Genomic DNA, 20745 nt, shown 5'->3' with positions numbered 1-20745 from the left:
ATCACGGGCTAGCTGGACCCAGAGGTCTGATGAAAGAATCCTGGCTCCAGAGCTTGACCAGCCTGAAAAGGACCTCTATAGCTGTTTGAGATCTAAGTCTTCGCTGTGGGATGCAAAGCCTGCAACCTCTCAGACTAAGGCCCAGATTTATGAAAAGTAGCATTTCATTACATGAAGCACCACTTTTCGCGCGCCCCACTGCGCCCCCCTAACGCCACCATGTGTGCGCCATATTAATGATACGGTGCACCATGGCGCACGTTAGGATCAATAGCGTCATCATTTCTGACGCTACTGTGGTACTTTGCAGGATTAGCTGCAAAAATGTTGGTGCCAATCCTGCATAGTACATAGAGGCCCATTATAAACAACGGTGTGCCTCAATTTAAGGCATTAAAAATGATGAGAAAAATGGCACAGTGAAATCTCATAGACTCCACTGCGCCATTTTTCTGGGCCTCCTATCGGAGGAACCCTCCCCGGGCGCAGGCATAATGTGGTGCAAGGGTTTACAAAATGGCGCAATTGTAAATTTGGCATGCCGATTTTGTCAACTTAACGCCACATTAGTGTAAAGAAATTGACGCTAATATGACGCTAGGTGGCACTAGGCCCTTCTTAAATTTAGGCCTTAGTGGCTTAGGAGTTCACAGTGTGGATTGGAGGTCGACACACGAGGACTAGATGACCAAGGGGCGTGTGCAGTAAGGCAGACCATGATGGATCATGGGCTCATCTTCAGGATCCATGGCCCATAAACACTGGTGCTGAACGGCTAAATGGGTATGGGAATCCAGAAAAGGCCGACTTCAGGAGCAGGTTAGGCTCAGGTAATGAGCACAAGGATACAGAGCTTGACTTCTGTATGGTTGGATGGATTAAAGGAAGCAGTCAACACACATAATACTCACACCGTTGAGGTCCAAGGACACCTCGCTCCACTCCGTGGGCTGAAGTTCATGAGGGTCCAGCTGTGGCAAAGAGAGGAGACGTGGAGAGAATCATGAGGGGGGCACCAAAAAAAACAAGTTCTAGAAGTGCAGCAGTGCACCCAGACACACAGCACCTTTCTAAGACTGCAGGTCACATTCATCCATGCCACTTAATATGAACAAAGAGATCCAGTCTAAAAATATGCATTCCAACCACCTCATGGGGAAAGGGGCCATCAGTGGTTTGGCTATATGCCCTCCCACCTAATTTAGATGGGTGGACATACAGACGTTTTTCAATGCCCATCACTGCCAGGAAAAACCTAGCGGTTAAGGGCACTGAAAAGTTCTCAATGTACCCCTCACCAGGGGAGGAGACTTCCATGGTGAGGGGGCATTGTTTTTTTATTTTCAAAAAGAAAATCCCCTATTTTAGTGATTTCATTCTTTTCTTTCTCTCTTACCTTTTCTGGGCATGTCTGGCCACCTTTGCTGTCATTTTTGCCCAACAGTATTTTTTATTAGAAGTTTGTCGGCCGATCTGGGAACAAAAGACGCCCATAGACAACTACTGAATGTTATTTCCCCAGGCCATGGAGCCCATTGTTAGCCCCGCTTAAGCTGCTTAAGTGGGGGTTCCCTAAGCCTCTGTCATAGAATATTATGCACTTGTAACAAGGCGTATTGGCTAGCGGTCATGTTTGTGATGGAGTAATCCATCAGCCAAACTTTAAATAGGGCCCTTATATAGAGGGTTATCTATTACCACTCAACCCTAAACCAGGCCTCTCTTCTGCAAAGCAAGAACTAAATGAAGTCATAGTTAAAATAACGCCTTTGAATTGACAAACAGTTATTTTAAACACAAAGGAGGCATTACAATTGTAACTAGCATGGTATCTATCCACGAGGTGTCTGCTTAGATTGAGTGGTCAACGGGATTTCAGGAGCACTTTACACAACTTCTGTTTTCCAAAATCGACAGTTATTTAAATCTCTGCACATCAATTTAAAACGTTGAGGATGCGAAAAATACATGACTGGTTTTGTATCATTTAACAATGAAACCCCTTTTCAGAGGTATGCAGGGATTTTGAGAAAAGGGCCCGACTTAAAACACTTATCTGAATAAGTCATGAGTTATAAGAAAAGTTGAGAATGCTGTTGTGATGCTAGAAAGCTCATAACTTTTAAATGGTTAGTATTTCAGTTACGTGGTAATTGCTAGCAGATGGGTCCACTACCGCTAGCTTTTTTAACAAACACATCTAAAATTATTAGCACTAGCAACATTTTTAAAAATAAATGTCTATTCATTATTTCCATCTTTGCAGTACTTATACCCATGGAAATATTTAAATGCATCTCTCAAATCTGTCTCCCCGTTCTGTAGAGAATGTTTTGTAAAAGTTTACAATAAGCCATCGCTACTATGTCTCTTCTCTTCATCCTGTACTGCACACACCTCTATAATATCTCGCTTCTGACTATTATGTGCAAGTCTCACACTCTCCTGCTCCCCACATGAGCCCTCTGCTGTGAAAATGCTTATTCATCTTAGTTGAGACTTTGAGACTCTACCAGTAAGAGTGGCCATTTTAAGGTTCTCTCAATTTCTTGTTTAAAGCTGTAAAATACTGATCTGATGCTATTGCCGTGGGTTGGTTAGCTCTGGCGTGACAGACTTTGATGGTGGTAATACTCGAGAGGTACTGGGAGAGCCTGCCACGTAGCTAGTTTTGTTTAACCCTCCTGGCCTTTAGTTGCCACAAGGGTATGTTTTACTCCAATGTGATAATTCAGAGTTATTAACCAATATGTACCTGAGTGTGCCACAGTCACTTAAGCCTGTCAAAGGCTTCCATCTGACATTAACTGACTCTACCCACGTCCGACTGGCTGTTAAAGAAACCATCCAGATGGAATTGACTGTACATCTATCCATATCAGCCTTTCAAAGGTACGTACTTTACATGTAACTGACTCGTCCCCTGAACTATCGGCCTTACAAAGGCTGGGAATTAGCAACTGACTGGCTGTCCCGTTGGGTCTGCCTGAAATACAAATTAATCCACCCTATCAGAGTTTCGTAAGCATAGACTTGAGGCCTACTTTGTGACTGACTCTACCTCAGTCACCCATCTTACCTGTACTTCCGTTCTCCCGATCACTCTGCTTTTGCACAGCGCTTTCTCCTCAGTTCTCTCATAGCACAGAAGGCGTAGTGCTCGAGCTCCATCCAGCTCCAACTCCAACTCCTGCAGTGAAAAAAGGAATTATTTAGAGACCACAGCCCTAGCAATGTCACAGCTTCACGAACAGTCATCACACCATCAATGATCAGACATCACCCCTTCAATGACTGACCATTAAACTGAAGATAAGTAATGAAACTTATAATATGTTACCACGCCACAGAGGGGATTGCAGTCAGCGGTAGACACATGCCCACTACATTTAAGTGCAGCCACTAACATTAAACTCTAGCATTGCATCAAGAGCATACTAAAATAATTTGATGATCAAATTCTGGAGGAGCAAATTCTAGCATTGTGGAGTACAATCTAGCGTTGTACGAAGATACAACTTTTGCATCCCTCAAAGATACAACAATACCATCCCAAGAAGATCTACATCTAGCTCAACATGGAGATTCAACTGCAGTAAATCACGATGACTCAAATGAAGCTCCACAAAAGAGTCTCATGACGATCAACTAGAGCATCCCAGATCACCCAGCATTAGCCTCTTATAAAGGTCTAAATCGAGCATCTACTAAATATCCATTCATAGCTGAACATGAAAATCCAACTCTAGTATTCACAAAGTTTCGTATCTACTGGAAAGATACAAATTTAGCATCACAGGAAAATCAATGTCTGCTATCAGCTGAAGACAATATTTTAACATCCAGTGTAGTTAAAACTCCAGTATTTCATGAAGATGCAACTCTAACAACTTCTGAAGATAACATTCTAGAATCTCATGGTGTACAAATTAGTTCTATCCAATGATAGAATGATAAGATCATGAGAGGATCCAGCTCTAAAATACCATGTGATACAACTTAACATTCTAATGAAGTTCCAGCAACCAATAAAGATGCAACTCTATCACTCTGTTACCATGCAACTATAGCCTTGTATGAAGATACTATTTGAAAATCAATGAAAACTCAACTTTAATGCCACATGAAAATGTCACTCTTTCAGTTCATGAAGATTCAACTGTTGCATGCCGTAAAGAAAACCTTTAGCATTGGCTGTAGATACGAGCATAAACTCCAATTAAGACATAACTATAACATCATATGCAGATATGTAACAGCAGAGGAGCTGATCCACGAGGACTCTCTGTCGAGCTTCTAGCTCAGAGAAGATGGTTATCTATCCTCCGGTATCCCAGGGTCCAGGATGTGACATCTGCGACTAGTAATCGTTGCTCAACCTTTCGAGGTCAAAAGTCTATATCATTTTTCAATGTTACATTGTCTCACCGAGTGACACTCACCTCCTCCCAGTCAATGGCTGTCCCAGAAGCAAAGTCACTGCTCTGTGATTTCTTCTCAAAATATCCATATGTGTCTGACTCAAGAGAGATGTAATGAGCTGGAGAAATGAACGAAAAAGAGATGATGGCACCATCCCATCAAATGCTCTCATACATCCACATTTTTGGTGCTCCTGTACCACATCTACTATAACATTGATACATGGTTCAAAACCCACACCACTCTCTACAGCCAATGCACATCTCCCATGCTCCAAAGTCACCATTTCTACTGAATATTTGAGACCAACGCTACTGCAGTACACGTCCTGCTCAGCCAGACATGTATGTACTTATTCTGTCCTCACCTCTTCGTTATGTTACAGGAGCTTGGCATAACACATATGACTCACTCCTGCAGGGTTATCTTGGTGCTCCAACTCTTTGGGTACTTATTTATTTAGGTGTTGGATCTTGAGCCTGAACATGTGAACCACCACTTCAAAGTGCTAGCAGATGGATAAAGGTGATAGGCAACTTTTCAGGAAAGTAACCAGGTTTTGTTCTGGCACTTGCTGAAAATGGTATAGCATGGAACAAGTACTGCACTTCTAAGAACAGACACATACATAAGACGTGTAATATCTTAAGATTTCCCAATGATTTGACCCTTTTTTTCTAAGACTGATCTGTGGATTTCATGTGTAATTTTAGGTCTAAAAATACAATTGCTACCTAGTAAAATTGGCATGTCTGTATTACTTTCTTAGGGATACTTGGTGATCTTGCTGTTCTATCATTGAGATGGGCCCCCTTCTTTGTGATGTGGTGTAAAATCTGGGCGCCCTTGAGATATTTTTCATGTTCATTGCTGGAATATAGACATGATTTATTCAACAGGAGGGGCTCAGCACCACCCTTCGAGACTGCAGGAGTGTGACATATTTTCAATGAGTGGAGTTTGTGTACTCACCGAGTGGAGCTTGTCTATTTCATTAAGAGGAGCCTATTGATTTCAAAGCGTGGAGCATGTGCTTTTTGTTGAGCGCAGCTTCTTCACATCAATGCATGAAGCTTGTTCAACTCACAAAGAGTGCTTGTGCATCTCGATGAATAGATCTTGTGCAACCCACATAGTTGAGCTCCGGCATCTCAGTGAGTGGAGGCCATGGATCTCATTGAGTGGCCCTGTGCATCACAGCATGTGCAGCATGTGCATCTCTTTGAGTGGAGCTTCTTCAAGCCATTGAGTGGAGTTGAGCATCATTGTGAGGAAACTTGTGCATCTTGTTGAGTGCAACATGTGCATCTAAGTGAGGGGTACTTGAGCATTTCTCCTAGGGAGCTCATGTAGCTCAGTGGAGCACATACATCTCAGTGGAGCACGTACATCTCAGTGAGTGAAGTTTGTCCGTCTTAGTGAGAGGCGCTGGTGCATCTTATTGAGTGGTGCTTATACATCTCAGTGAGATAGTTTGGGCACTTCCTTGAATGGAGATTGTACATCTCTCTCAGAGGGGACTGTGAATCTCATTGAGTGCAGCTTGTAGATCTCATTGAGCTGAGCATGTACATCTCACTGAGTGGAGCTGGTCCATCTCAATGAGTCAAACCTGTGCATCTCACTGAGTGGAGAATGTACATCTAAGGTAATGGTGCAGTGGATGACATTCACTGGAACATGTGCTTCTCAGTCAGGGAAGCTATTGGTTTGCACTGAGCAGTTTACCAATCACAAATAGTAGAGTTTTAGCATCTCATGGAGTTAAGCCTTCCCATCCCAATCGGTGGATCTTTTGCATCTCACTAAGTGGATCTCAATGAGTGAAGCTTTAGTATCTCTCCGAGGGAGCTCTTGCATCTCAATAAGTGCAACTTGTCGAGCTCATTGAATGGAGTGTGTTTACTTTAGTGAGTGGACCTTGTGCATATTAATAAAAGGAGCATGTACATCTTCTTGAGGAGCTTCTGCATCTCACGAAGGAGTGCCTTTGCACCTCACTGCTTTAGGACTTCACTTGAGGCAGCAGGGTGTGGCATAAGCATTACCACCTAGTACTTTCCTTCGTGCATTACATTGTAGGCCTCTGAGTGCCATGACTTGAACTACTAACTATCCTGTTTCTTCATAAGCACCACCTGCCCTGTTCTGACCAATCAGAGGCTTTTTTCCCTGTAAATGTGGACTTACATTTAAGGCCAGCGGGGAAATTTAGATGAGACTGTAAAGCTGTAACAGGTCCAGAAACATGTCTGATTGAATATGTCTCTGGAAGGCCGTTAGCCATGCGTCAGTAAATCACACATCAGTCTGAGCCTGACATAGTTCTTACCTTGCCATTGTTTTGCCAACGTTTCAGAGGCATTGTCCTCTCAGAGGCCATTCCAGTTTCTCCAGTCCAGCAAACTTCCACTTGAGTCTGACTTAATGTTCACTGGCTTTACTCATTATCTCAAGCCTTCTTGATTTCTCACTCAACTCCCTCTTTTATTTGCCTTTCTTTCTATTCCTCTTTGCCCCCTTGGTTTCTTGTAGTCTTTCCACCCCTCTTGCTCCTTTGCTATCATTCACTTCGCCTTCCTCACTGTATCTATTAGTCTGTCTTTTTTGCTCTGTACAGTCTCTTTTTTAAACTTAATTTTCATTTTGGATTGGTTAAAAATCAGGCACTATAGAATGACATTGTTGGCACAGACGAGTTAAATACAACAGCTGAAAAATCACTGCAGATGCATGGCTAGTACAGGTATGATCAAGATTGAAGACAGTGCAAAGGTGTATATCCAACAGCAAATACAGGTGCTATTAATATGGATATACTTACTTATTTTGTGGTTGCCCGCAGGAGCCAATGTATGGTATTCTTATACATATTGGCATACAACATATGTAACAGGCGTCTTTGCTGCATCACAACACCATCTTCCGCATACATCAGGTGTAACACCACATACCCAGCAATCAGGTTAGGCCGCAGTATGGAGTCCATCACATAACATTATTCGGCTCTACCCCGGCATTTACTTCATTCCTCATATGCACCAGATCTTCTTGGTAGGGGCCCCATATATCTTTCAGGCAGTTACAAGGAGGAATAAGGTAATGATAAGCATATGAGTGGGTATTACAGTATATCATGTTGCTGTGTCATTCTGTCTCTGTGGGTAGGGGATCATTCATCCATCGCATTGCTATTCTACGCCATGTCAGTAGTAGGCCTAAGGACAGAAGTATCATCCAATAAGGTCCGCATCGTATGACGTGCTCGGTAGTAGTGGAACTGCACAAGTGTGGTAGGTTTGTTGCACCGTGCGCTGACCTGGCTCCAGCCACGGGTTCCCCGGTCATGGGTCCTAAGTTCCCGGAGCACTGCTGTGGCTGCCCTTTCCTGTCCTAGTGAAAGCCACGCACACCACCCCAGTGGCAGCTACAGGGAGTACAGAAGGGTTTTGGGTTGTAATTTCATCAATCTCTTCCAGAGACACTTTGTAGTGCCTATAAGGTCGAAAACGTGATAACAACGAACCGGCCTGCTGAACAAAAATTGAGGTAGCGACAGCAATGATGCTGCATCAGGTCCCAACAGAAATGTGGCAAATCTGTTGGTCCATGAAGCCAGTAGTAGGCAAACATGCATTGTGCCGTTCTGTAATAAGCTTTGAGGTCTGGAGCATTAAGCCTCCCATCTCGTATGGCCGGGTGGGTGTATCCCATCACACTCGTGGTTGCCTTCTGACGCATGCCAGGCACACCAAAAGAGCAAGCCGCATCCAAAAGACCATGCCAGGGAGCAACATCGATACAGTCGTAAACAGAAACAGGTATTGGGGTAGCACCACCATCTTCATGATGGCTTTACGATCTCATAGAGAGATGAGGAGACAGACCCAGTATTGCTTAAGTAAAGCAGTGCACTGCCTTTCCGTAGTTTTTGTGCATTACCACCTCCGGGATCGATGTGGATCTGAATACTCAGATAGGGCACTAGCTCCGTTGTCCACCTGAGCGGGAACTCGAGCTGTATCAGTGTCATAACAGCAGTAAGGGGGAATATGAGGGATTTGTCCCAGTTAACCTGCAAACTGGCATGTCCACCAAAAAGCACAGCTTGAGCAGGGTGTCCAGAAGGACTTCTTGCATAGTTGTGGGCATATATCCGTCGTGTACCATCTCCTCGAACAGACTGACCAGATGTGGCACAAGTCTTTCGAGGTAGGCCTCATAAAAAAGGCCACTTTCAAACTGTCTGTGCTGGGCGCATTCCCACTCGGCATATCTCTTAATGCAGCAACTATTTTAGAGGGGTGAAGTGGCGCCTTACGCCATTCCCTGTTCGCATCGATCAGTCACTTCATGGTAATGTTAGTGAGATAATCAGTCGTAGCCTGTTCATCATGTGCAATTTGGGAGGTATAGAGGTCAGAATAATATAGCAGAGTCTATCCGCCACCTGATCTGCTCTATGGAGGGTGCACACCGCTCGTCTATGATAGTATTTCACTCCCTTTGCAATTAAGCCGCATGAGTGCCGCTAATGCAGCACCTGAGCCCTCGCAATAGATCCTAACCATGGAGCATCTGCCCAAGTGCATGGCTTCGCTCTGAGCTAACTCGTGGTATTCCTGTAGTTTGACTTTAATATCTTCCAGCATTGTCTGCTCCGCCATCTTCCTATGAGCATCCTCTAATTTAGCTAGTTCGGGCCACAGCAGGTTACAGCACGGCCCTGGACGCCGCTCCCTCCGGAACATTTCAGCAACAGCAGGGGCTCCAGTGCAGAGGGGGCATGACAGGATGACGTGAGGAGTCATTTGTGGCACAATGGCATAGGATAATGTAGGATATTGATGCAGGAAAAGGAGTTTGCCTAAAAGGGGGCCATCTTCGGGCCAGGCAAGCTCTGCCCCACCCTGCTCTGTACAGTCTATTTTCTTTCTTTTGCAACACCATCTTTCCCTCTCCTTCTCATTGCTCTCATGCTGTCTCTTCAACTACCTTTACTGTCTTTCTCATATTTGATCTTATCCACTCTTTTTCCTCACTTTTTCTCGCTCTCTTTTTCTCTTCCATGGTGTCTGTTCCTCTTACTGTTTTTTACTCACTTTTGTCTTTTTACCTTGCCAACTCTCTCACACTTAGGGCCAGATGTAGCAAAGGTTTTTACCCATTCTGTGTCTATGGGAAAAAGTGTTCGTACATATGGCCCTTAATGTGTTAGGGCTTAGCAATAGCAGAAGTTTGGTATGTAAATAATAAATGCACACCTCTCTTTTTCCTCTCACCTCAATTTGTACATTTGTGGCTTTGTGAGGTATGTATTAAGTGCACGGTTACCTACAAAAAGTACTGAGAGGTAAGCAGTGCTTAATTTGAGCTGGTGGTTTCCGGTGCTCAGCACCAGCACTTAATTGTCAAAACCTGCTCCAGTGACACTCCTTGACATGATGGGACTGTCTATTTTAATTCTGAAATGAGCACAAGAACAGGATGTAGTAAGTCAATACACATTTAAAAAGAATGTTTGCTTCAGCTCACACCATTAATATAGCACTGGAGGGTCTAGAATAGGCTGAGTTGTCACACTTATAGGAGTGCGATGGTTAGTTCTTGTGTTGATACTGTTATTGGCAGAGCTAGCAAGGGAAATGGGTAATGTAGGATGCAGAGGCCTCCCGACAAGGGCCCTGACACTTCCTTTTTTTGCAAATTAAGCACTGGAGGTAAGAAGACTTCAGTCTAAAGGCGGGATCTAAACAAGTGTCTGGTTTTCAGTGCTTTATGAAACGACAGAAGTTTGCTGAGAGCACGCAGAGAATAGGTGAGAAAATTCCAGAGTTTAACAACAGTGACCAACCCTGATCCCCAGCCTACCCGTTCTTCCTACTCTTTTATTTTTCTGTCACTATTTTTACTCTCTTTTTATTTCAGTCTCTGTACTTAAGCTGGCAGATCACCCGAGGCAATTGATTTAGAGATACCATAAGATTGAGAATTATTACAGGTTATGTGATTGCAATTTGAGATTCACTGTAAAATATGTGTTTTATCCTAGAGGTGACATTAGTGACACTGTAGTTACGATTGATGCAACACTCCACAGAAGACCACCATTTTGCAACGTTAATAACTTAGGTCTTCATTGACCAATTTGCACCAAACACAGTGCAACGTTTAGCACTTCGTCCTGCCAAATCGTGTGCAGATAAGTAAAGAGATGCAAAAATGGTAAGGGAGTCAAACACGTTTTTTCTGGTTTAACTTGTAAATTCCCAAGAGCAACTTTAGGTATAGAAACCTAAATAATCACTGAAAATTGGTTCATCAACCTGGTATTCTGTTAGTCCTTGTGTCCACCTTGAAGTTTATTTTCTTTTGTTGTATTTTCGTTTACCGTTTTTTAAAGATATAAATCAAATACAAGCTGGCCACTAAGCATGCATCAGTTCTGAATATAGCATTACCACTTCCAAAAGGGAAACAATGGGCCTCATTTACAAGAAACTGGTGCATCGGGCCCAATGCGTCAGATTTCTTGCACTGCCTGACGATTCCCTAACAAGTCCATGGATGCACTGTATTTACTATACAGAGCTCCATGGCGCACTTTTCCACAGATGTGTTAGAAATTCTGACACATCTGTGGCGCTAAACTGACACATTGCTGGACTAGCATTAAAAAAATAACTCTGCTCCAGCAATGCGTGGAATGCTCCCATAGACAAAAGCCCTATATCAGTTTAATGCCTGCTCTGAGCAGGCATTAACATTTTAACGTAGTGAAGTCGCAGAATGACGCAGAGAAATGTTGTAAATTTCACTGTGTCAGTTATGCGTGCCTTTTGCCAGGGAATGCCCACCTTGCATACATTATAACTGGTGCAAGTATAATGTAACGCAAGGCTTTACAAACCGACGCATTGGGCCCAATGCGTCAGTTTGTAAATAAGGAGCAGTGTGAAGCACTGGTTAGCGCCACCGCTGTGTCAAACAAAATGATACAATGGTGGCGCAAAGGCCTTGTAAATGAGGCCCAATAATTCTCATGTGACATTGCAAAGCCAATATCTGTATTCATTCAACAAGGAATGACACATACATAGTAAATTGATTAACCATTCTTTCTGTTGTGGACACAATCTCAATACGTCTGGTAAGCCTTATGCAGAAGCATGTAGACAAAAAGAATTGCTAATCCATTTACTAAGCATCAGTACTTTGTTAAATTAACGTAGATGTTGGCTTTGCAATGCTTTGAATCAATACAGTATCAGAACATGTTGCAAAGCAATATTGTTTTGTAGGAAGGCCAGAATTTGCTGTTGTGACCGTATGATTTATTACATTTATTAACAGATAGGTTAATAATATTGACAACAAAAGAACCATAATGAGGAATACATGTTTAATATCTGTAAGAAGTGCTTGCTCAAAGTATACATTGACTGTATTCTAGGGCTAGGCTGCTAGCAACATAAGATTCTGATGGTCATTTGGGACTATGTCTTGGCATATACCTGAACCACATACGAACCTCGTACTATCCTTCGCTCCACCTTCCCTGTCATGCCCAGGCCAGAGGAGGGAATGTCAGGAAAGTGATTTGTGCCCTCCCCTCTACCCTTTACAAAAGGGAGGAACATTATAATTGTCACATCTTTCTGGTTTGTAACACACGGGTCTTGTCCATGTACCAGGACACTTTTTGGTGATTCCCTTTGTACCACCTACTGAGCACTTCTCTTTTTTCTCTCACTTCAGTTTGTGAGCTTGTTCATTTGTGAGGTATTTATTAAGGATGTCTTTGCCTAAAAAGGTGTTTTGTCGCTGGAGTTCGGAGTGATAAGAAGACTTTGGACCACATTTTGTGGTGAAAGTATAATTTTTCAATGCTTCCATTACAATTCTTAAATCCCAAATTAGAACCAATTGCATCATTGCTACGCCACTGGCTGGAAATCATCTTAATTGTGAGCTATAGCTTTTTTTAATTGAACTAATAAAACCTTAAGTAATTGGGTGGAACAGTTCCTTGGAAAAGCCTGCAAGAATCAAGGAAGATAAAATTAGCGCTTCTCTAGAGAACATACCTCTAGGTTCACTAATGTGTCACACAGGCCCTGAAAGGGAACATATCAATGAATTGAAAGGCACCAAAGCCAATCATTTCTTAAAATAATTCCTTTGCCAATTACAAGAACACAACTCATAAAGTAGAAGATAGGAAGGATTTCCCATCACTCTTGCCCTAGACACTGTTTTAGACAAAAACCTGCCATAAGCATGAGGTTTTTTACCATTAGTAAAGAATCTTACCAGCCGCGCTTGGGAGGTTCTTGATTGAGTGAACAGCGACGGTCAATGTTCCACATAGCAAGAAACAGTGTTTGCTGCCTGATGAGAGGAAACAGGAAGGCGCAGGTGTAATGAAAGGTAGCGTAAAGTCACTCTGAATCTCCTTCCCTCAAAGCTCGCCAAGTTAGAGCAGACCTGTCACTGTTACCTCACTGTTGACTCCCTGTGCCCACACATTTAATGATTTAGGAAGTCTAACTGCACCCTAGGGTGCTTTAAGGCCTATAGTAAAAAAGCACCTGCAGAATCACATCAAGATGGCAGCGCAAACTTAAATGAAGAAGAGAAGCTCAGACGTCTCTCAGGCTGGGGCAGACAAAATGTTACCCAACACATACCAGCCATACCAGAAGAGGCTATGTCACATACATGTAAGCAACGTTTAGGGGAAGTGTCACACACACCGCTCCATTCACAGGTGCAAATCTAGCCATGAGAGAATTCCCTCATGCACTATTTGCTCACAGGAACTAACAGGGGTGGCTCCTTCACAAAGGCTAAGAGACAGCAGCTAAAAAATAAAACAATAGTTTACTATCCTTTTAATTTTCAGCTGCTGGCTCAGTCAGTGTGTGGGGAGGAGAGGCGGGGCTGGGCCATTAGAGGGCGGAGAAGGAGTAAAGAGCACTAAGTGCACATGTCTGTTTGTACGTCCGTCTTCGGCCAGCCTAACAGTCATGCGCACTAAGGTTTATTCAACCCGGCTGTGTTACTATTTTTCTAATAAGGTACAACAAATTATTCTGTATCATACATTGCACTTTGAATATACATTTTGGTATAACCTGATTGCGTTCTATGTCAAAGAGTTTGGTTAGGAGGCGGGTTTCTTTTGTTCTTTGCTCCCTGCCCCGCTGCTATATTTGGTATTTTCAGGGAACCCTTGATATATATTTAACCATCTACACATTACTCTACCCACTGGGAACCAACCAAGAAGGGGCAAGCATATATTTTTCCATACTCATGGAATCAAACATGCCCTCCCCAGACCACCTCATATTAGTTAACTCATACACATACCGTTGCTTTCACTCTGCAGGGGCAGTCTCTCAGTCCTGCGTAGTGCAACCAGGAAACCGGTTAGCTTAGTGATGGCCGAAAACACCAATGGTTCTGAGTCCAGATCTGGGAAAGGAACGATATGTAAATTAAAATGGTCTTACATGATATCGGAATGTATTAGGGGAAGAGGGTCTACTCTCATGGGGCTAGTGGAATGAAGCAATTGTACTAGAGGTGTCAGCATTGCAGGATAGAGAAGGTACTCAGTGACCCTGGCAGTCTAAGTATCAGATGGCTCTAGCTGTCAGGACTGGTCTACTCCCAGGGTCTGTGCTAGTGACGCATCCACTTATTCCGTTTTGGTGTCTTCCTGGGGTAGGTGAGAGTTGCCAGCCTAGTACCACAAGGGGAGGTGAGAAATCAGAGAATAATCCTGACAAATGACAGCAACACCTATATTAATCCCTTAAGGCGAGTGGGCAGAGGCAATGGTTACCCCCATCTCTAATATGTCACTGCACTCCAGGGGCTATCTTTCGTCTATGGTACAAGTGTACAGAAAATAGAATCCACTGTCCTTCTGCTTGTTTTTTGAAAGTCCTGGGTGAAAAACCCAAGCATATACAGCAGAGATGAGAAAGATGGTTGCTTGTGTAGGGTCGTTGAAGGTGGCTGTAGGAAAATGCTTCTTTTTACATGGTCACCCCCATACTTGTTGACTGATTTCTGGTGCAATTTCGACTGGAAGCGCACTTGGTCCCTGCTAAACAGGTCCCCAGTGCCAGATCTCGTTCCCTAAAACAGCACAATCGTTTTTCTCAATTGACAAACCTTTAGCTACCACTATAAGCCCCTAGTAAATGGTGTTCCTGGTACCTAGGGCATGGGATACTAAAGGAAGGCCCCTGTGGGCTGCAGCACGAATTTTGCCACCCTCAGGGACCCTCTCACTAAGCGCACACAGTGCTGCTTTCACAGGCTGCATGTCTTGGTGCAGAACTATAATGAAAACACAACATGGCACATAGCCTGTGTGCCTTGACCCCTTTACACTACATGCAATATAAGTAAGTCACTACTCTAGGAGGCTTTCCAGCCCTAAAGACGGAGTCATATATTGCTTATGAGGGCATACCTGCATGAGCAGGTATGCCCCTGCTATGTCTTTGTCGATTCTTAGGCATAGTAAGTGACTGGTGATGCCATTTTAAGTACATCTGCTGGACACTGGTCATTATGAGTTGCCCTGTTACATGATGTCTTCACTGACAATAGGGATGTGTGGTATCAAACATCTCGTATTAATAATCCCTCACTGAATCCAGTGATGGATTTGTTAATACATGCACCCAGAGGGCACCTTAGAGGTGCCTCCTGAAAACATACCAACTCCAAGTGTGGGCACTGACTGGTCAAACCCAGTGCAGCCACCTTAGACAGAGTTCTGGCCCCCTGAAGTGAGTGCGAATGCTCTTGAGGGCTCCGAACAAAGGTCTGCTCTGGGCAGAGGTGTGACCTTCTCTCCCAGGCAAGATGGACATTCCAGGACGGGGAGCTTCAAAGGACTTGCAGCCTTTGAAATGCACCCCAGGCCGACCCCCAGTTCCTGACCCCACTTTTGGTGGCAGTACTGGCAGGACAATTAGGTACAAATGGTGGAGGAGGCCGACCCCCAGTTCCTGACCCCACTTTTTGTGGCAGGACTGGTGGGAAAATTAGGTAAATTAGGAGGAGTGCCCACTTCATGCCAGTCCAGCCCCTTAGGGCGGATGAGCTGAAGTGGACACAACTTTTTAAATTCCTCCATCTTGTATGGATGGAATTAGGCCAATAGGCTTAGGGCTATGCCACTTTCCAAAGGAAGTGGCCATAGGAAGGGTATAATCACCCTAAAGGTCAGTAGCCCATTGGCTACAACATTGTACTCCCTGTAACAACCCTAAATTCAGTATTTAGGTGGCACCCCTGAACTCTAGAGTCAGATTCCTGTCAACCTAAGAAAAGCTGGACAACACAGAAATCACCCAGCAGGGAAAACTGAAGACACCAACTGACTTGGCCTCAGCCCTACCAGCTGTCTGCCGCCTTAAAAGAAACCTACACCCAGTGGATGACTGTCCTGCAGCCCAGTGACCTCCAGAGCCTGGGGAGGACTTCCTGCCTTTAAAAAAGACTGAACTCCTGTGGGCAGTGGACCTGTCCAAAATAAACCATTTCTAAAGAAGAAGAAGTCTGCCTGAGGAACTGTGGAACAGTCACCTGGAATCACCTCTGCGCTGATGCCCCCGGCCTGAGTCCAAGTGGCCCACCAGTCCGGTGAAGGTTCCCCAGTGCTTCTGACCAAAAGCCCACCCTGGGCAGACCCATGCTGGACTCCACAGCGACGCCTGCAGCCTAAATCCGAGGACTCCCTGTGACATCAACCTGCCCGGTAAGCTGTTTCAGACGCCAAAATACACCCCTGCACCCAGAGTTCTTAGGCCTTGGGGAGCTGGACCATCAGTGTACCTACAATCACTGGCATCTTTACTTACCTGGACAGCTGTGGGTTGACCTCACCCAGCCTCCTGGCCAGAGCCTGCAGCCTGTTTCTGAAAGTGATCTCCTCCATTGAATAACGTTGGGCATCTGATGCTGTGTTGGCACTCTGTACCCAGCCGTCCCTGTGCCACTAAGGATGTAAGTTTGGTGCTGCCTCATGGCTGCCCTTGTACTTACCTCAACTCCAGGAGATTGACCCCGCTTTACTCACCTGTAAGCAGTGCTTTAGTGGATACTCCTGCCTCCATTGGATAGCATTGGGCACCCAACACTGTGTTGGCACTCTACACCCAGCCAACCATGTGCCTCTGAGGGTGTACGTTTGGTGCTGCCTTGTGCCCCCTTCCCTCGGTCCTCGCCTCATCCCATGGAGATTAACCTCTGACACCGCTTGTACTTTCCTGAGAACCACACAACTTCCTTTCCCCACCCCAGACTCCATTGATTAAAACTGGGCACTGACTCAGAATTTGACCTCTGCACCCAGCCGCTCCCACAGCCCTGTGGGTTCTCTCTACCAACCTGAACCTTGCACAGTGCTAGTCTAAAACACTGAAGACTGGGATTGTCATGTACTTACCTGTGAAACTGCATTCTTGTTTTCCTCCCATAGGTTGCCATAGAAGACTCTGAAAATTGCACTGTGTCGATTTTTGAAACAGCAAAATATTTTGAATATAAAAACTGCTTAACTTATAGCTAAGTTATTTGGTTCAAAGCATATATAAAAGCAACTAGTATTTTTCTAAATTGGTCTTGAATTTATTCTTTTAGTGTGTGTCTCATTTATTGCCTCTGTGAATACAACAAATACTTAACACAACTTCTTGATAAGCCTAACTGCTTCGCCACACTACCACAAAAAGAGCACTAGATCTATCTATTTCTGCCTCTGCAAATCTTTGGGGATACACTGGACTCTCTGCAAAGTGCACTTCATTTTAGTGCACAATACAGAGTGCCAGTGTCCTACAGTGGCCATCAATACATCTTTTCTTTTTCATAAAAAATCAAGACACTAACAATAGAAAATAAATGCCTTGGACCAAGCCCAAGAACTTTATTTGTAAGGAAAGGTTACATTGTAGAGTAACGGTAAAGGAAGATATCCCAAATATGGGAAATCTATTTGAAATTAGCATTCTTTCTCCCCAAGGATAAAGAACTCAAGGAGAACCTTAAACCCCTCTTATGAAGGAAGTAATTTACAAAGTTATCTCAGGTGCAGAGTGAAGCTCCACTGCTTTCGACCACAGCATTTTGGAAGTTTGTGTTGTCTTTCACAAGACTCAAGTAAATACTGTTCTGTTCTTGTGTCTACTAACTTCAACCCCAAACCTGTATGCATATTTGCTTGCCGAATAGTGAAATATTATTTAAATTAACACTCAATCTTCAAAATAGTAGAGGTTGTGTTGGTACAAATAACAAATACACTTTTTGTGTATACAACATTGGAAAAGCAACGCCACGCAGTGGCACCTGAGCTGGGGAAACTTCACTCCTCCTCTTTAAATCTTTAAAAGGAGTGCCAATTTTCTCAGGTAGCACTTTTAGCTTGGAATGGAGATAAGGATGTGAACAAGAGTTTTTTTCAAATGGTACAGGGGGAAAGGAGAAAAGTAGATGTGACAGGTGGAATAGGAAAAAGGGAAAATACAGATGGATGACAAGACGGTTTAGTGCTTTTTACTCCTTACTCCTGTTCTTGGTTTGCTCGATCTGCTCTTTCCAGTCCAGGAGCTCATATTCTGAGGACAGGAGGACAGTGAAACTCTAGGGATGGAAAGAAAAAAGAGGCACTGAAATCCTGACATAGGTACAAGTTAAGAAAACCAAAGGTGTCTCTCACACATACATACACATACACACACACATTGCTTTGCACTTATTCATAGGGTATTCATAGGGTATAAGGTACAGAGAGGGTGTCGAAGGCTGTCAGTGCTTCTAAAATGCTAGTTTGCACTAGAAACTTTGCTGCTCTTTTTATTGTTACTGCTTGACTGATTTCTGTTTTTAATTTAAATACGAAAGGGTGATTGCTGCTTTTCAATTCCCGATTTTTGAGTCCTGACTTTAATGCGAATATGCAATGATAAATACTAATTTTTAATTGCGATGTTTTAGAACTTAATTAAACATTTGTTTTAAATTAGCACTTTTTGGATCCTCTCTTATCTGCACAGATTTTTCCCAAATAGCATAGCCCTGTCAACATTTTTGAGGAGACAGGCTTTGTCGGGACACAGAGTAACGCAAATTTGGGGCAGGTGCGCTCTAGTGCTCTGGAAATCTTTGGAAGGAGGCTCTTTCCTATATATTCAAGCTTGCAGCGTGGATGCCCCTGGCGCACCAAAAGCACACTTAAGGCTAGCCTGTCTGCACCCATCTGTGTCCCAACAGCAGCAAGTGCGAGCAGCTATGTCTGTGGTGGGACCGAAGGAGTAGCAAGAAGGACCTACACTGTGGAAGATTTAAAAGGTATGAACGGAGTGGGGGTCCTAAAGGGGTACTGTTCATTTTTGTTAGAATGTGTAGGCCCCACTTCATGTTGCAAGTGTAGGCACAGTCTCTACCCCCTAAATCATCTGGTTGACAGTGGGGTAGGCTCTAGAAGGAGTTTGAGGGAGTTGAAGGCGGCACTGTTAAATGTCCGCTCTCTGCACAAATATGCCCGGAATATTTATGATCTGTTAAAGGACAAGAGCTTGGATATGCGTTTAATAATAGAAACCTCGTTGAACTAAGACTCCTGTCCGAATCTGTATCTCGCCTTCCCTGAGGCATACATCTCCGTTCATCTAGATAGGGTGGGAAAAAGGCGGGAAGGGGTGGCTATCATTCATAAAAGGATTTTTAAGTGTTACAAATTCTAATTAGTTGGGTTGAAAGGAGCAGACGTTCTGGGTTTTAGTATTTCCATCAGCGGACAACATTCCTTTCTGGTGGCACTGGTCTATTGTCCCCCAGGTCATTTGGGTGATTTTCTATCATTCCTTGATGGAGCATTAGCCCCAAAATGATTCTCTTATGCCAATTTCTCCATTCATGGTGATTTCAACATCTATCTGACAAGACCGAGGACCCTTTTGCCACATGTCTGGTGGAAACTCTGGACTCCTTTAATTTCGCAAGAGTTGTTACAGGTCCTACACACAGAGCTGGCCATGCCATACTATCGATTATATTGTTAAAATGGGAGGCCTCTCCCCACAAGTGCCTTGGTTCGACCATTTGTAACTGCCTTTTTCTTGTCATTCTGTTGGCAGTTTGACTGTCTTAAGGAATACCAACCACCTCTTCTTTGGAATGAGCATATGTATAGGGGGAGGGTGAATGGGTAAAAACTAGGAATTTCAGGAATGGTGATGCAGAGTGACAAGGCTGTCAAGACGTGGCTTAGGATGGCAGCTGATTAAGTAGCCCCGATTAGACCTACAACAAGATAAGGCTAGCTATACAATGGCCCTCAAAAACGACCATAAGAACATTAAGAGAGCCCTACACATTTTTTATACGCAATGTATTGAGGAAGCGGATAATGATGGGAATGAGGTTTTCAAAATTGTCACCAGTTTTATAGATCCCCCCTGTTAGAGCCTAGCCAGTCTCTCTGTGTCCAACCTAGCAATTGTTTTGAGGATAAAATCTTCAAAAGTCAGACCAATTTAAGAGGCACAAACAACTTTTATAGGAATACAGGGACTGAAGCTGTAGCTGTTCCTACAGCACACTCCAAACTGATGTCTTTTCAGGTCTCTGTCAGTGGAGGAAGTGGCAGCTTCCTTCGCAAAATGTAAGTCAGGATCTCCTACTGATCCCATACCTCCTCACATCCTGAAGTCAACTGCGGATATTGTTGGCCCAATATAACAGGAGTTATTTGTTACCTTTCTTCACTCTGGTGCTCTACCAGATGATTGGAAGTGTGCCAATGTGATTCCCTTACTTAAAAAAATCAACCGAGATTTGGAATCCGTGTCCAACTTTAGACCTGCTCTCTACTCCCAACAGCCTCGAAAGTCTTGGAAGACTGGTAAATCAATAGCTTACCGCTTTCCTCACTGAGAGCAATTTGCTCCATCTTTCCCAGTCTGGGTTTAAAGCTTGCCAAAGCACAGAGACAGCTCTAGTTGATGTCTCTGCATCCATTAGGTGAAGCTTGGACTCCGGCCTCAATGTGGCCCTGGTGTTATTGGACCTGGATGCCGCATTTGACAGGTCTATCATAACATCTTGCTGCACAGGCTAGAACATCTGGCAGTGATGGGCACTGCTCTTGGCTGGCTGGGTTATTTTCTTGAAAGACATGAACTGGTGGTCTGGATGAAACCATATGCCTTGGGCACAAAGAGGTTGAAGTGGAGAGTGCTGCAAGGCTCCTCCCTAAGTCTCACACTCTTCAACATTTATATGTCCCCT

The 20745-nt window shown here is 43.9% G+C and overlaps 1 protein-coding gene across 2 annotated transcripts in view; it reads right to left on the bottom strand.

Moving 5' to 3' along the window:
• LOC138304375 (active breakpoint cluster region-related protein-like) overlaps positions 1–20745 on the bottom strand; it is a 248501-nt gene that overhangs the window by 71385 nt on the left and 156371 nt on the right. For both annotated transcript variants that reach the window (XM_069244361.1, XM_069244362.1), the window contains 6 exons: positions 18021–18096; positions 13798–13902; positions 12736–12813; positions 4443–4540; positions 3080–3190; positions 912–971 (listed from right to left, as the gene is read on the bottom strand). In XM_069244361.1, the coding sequence (XP_069100462.1) occupies positions 912–971; positions 3080–3190; positions 4443–4540; positions 12736–12813; positions 13798–13902; positions 18021–18096 (528 nt within the window). The remainder of the gene's footprint in view (positions 1–911; positions 972–3079; positions 3191–4442; positions 4541–12735; positions 12814–13797; positions 13903–18020; positions 18097–20745) is intronic.

The sequence above is a fragment of the Pleurodeles waltl genome, chromosome 7, assembly GCF_031143425.1.
Source record: "Pleurodeles waltl isolate 20211129_DDA chromosome 7, aPleWal1.hap1.20221129, whole genome shotgun sequence".
NCBI lineage: Eukaryota > Metazoa > Chordata > Amphibia > Caudata > Salamandridae > Pleurodeles > Pleurodeles waltl.
This window is presented reverse-complemented; position numbering and strand designations above follow the sequence as displayed.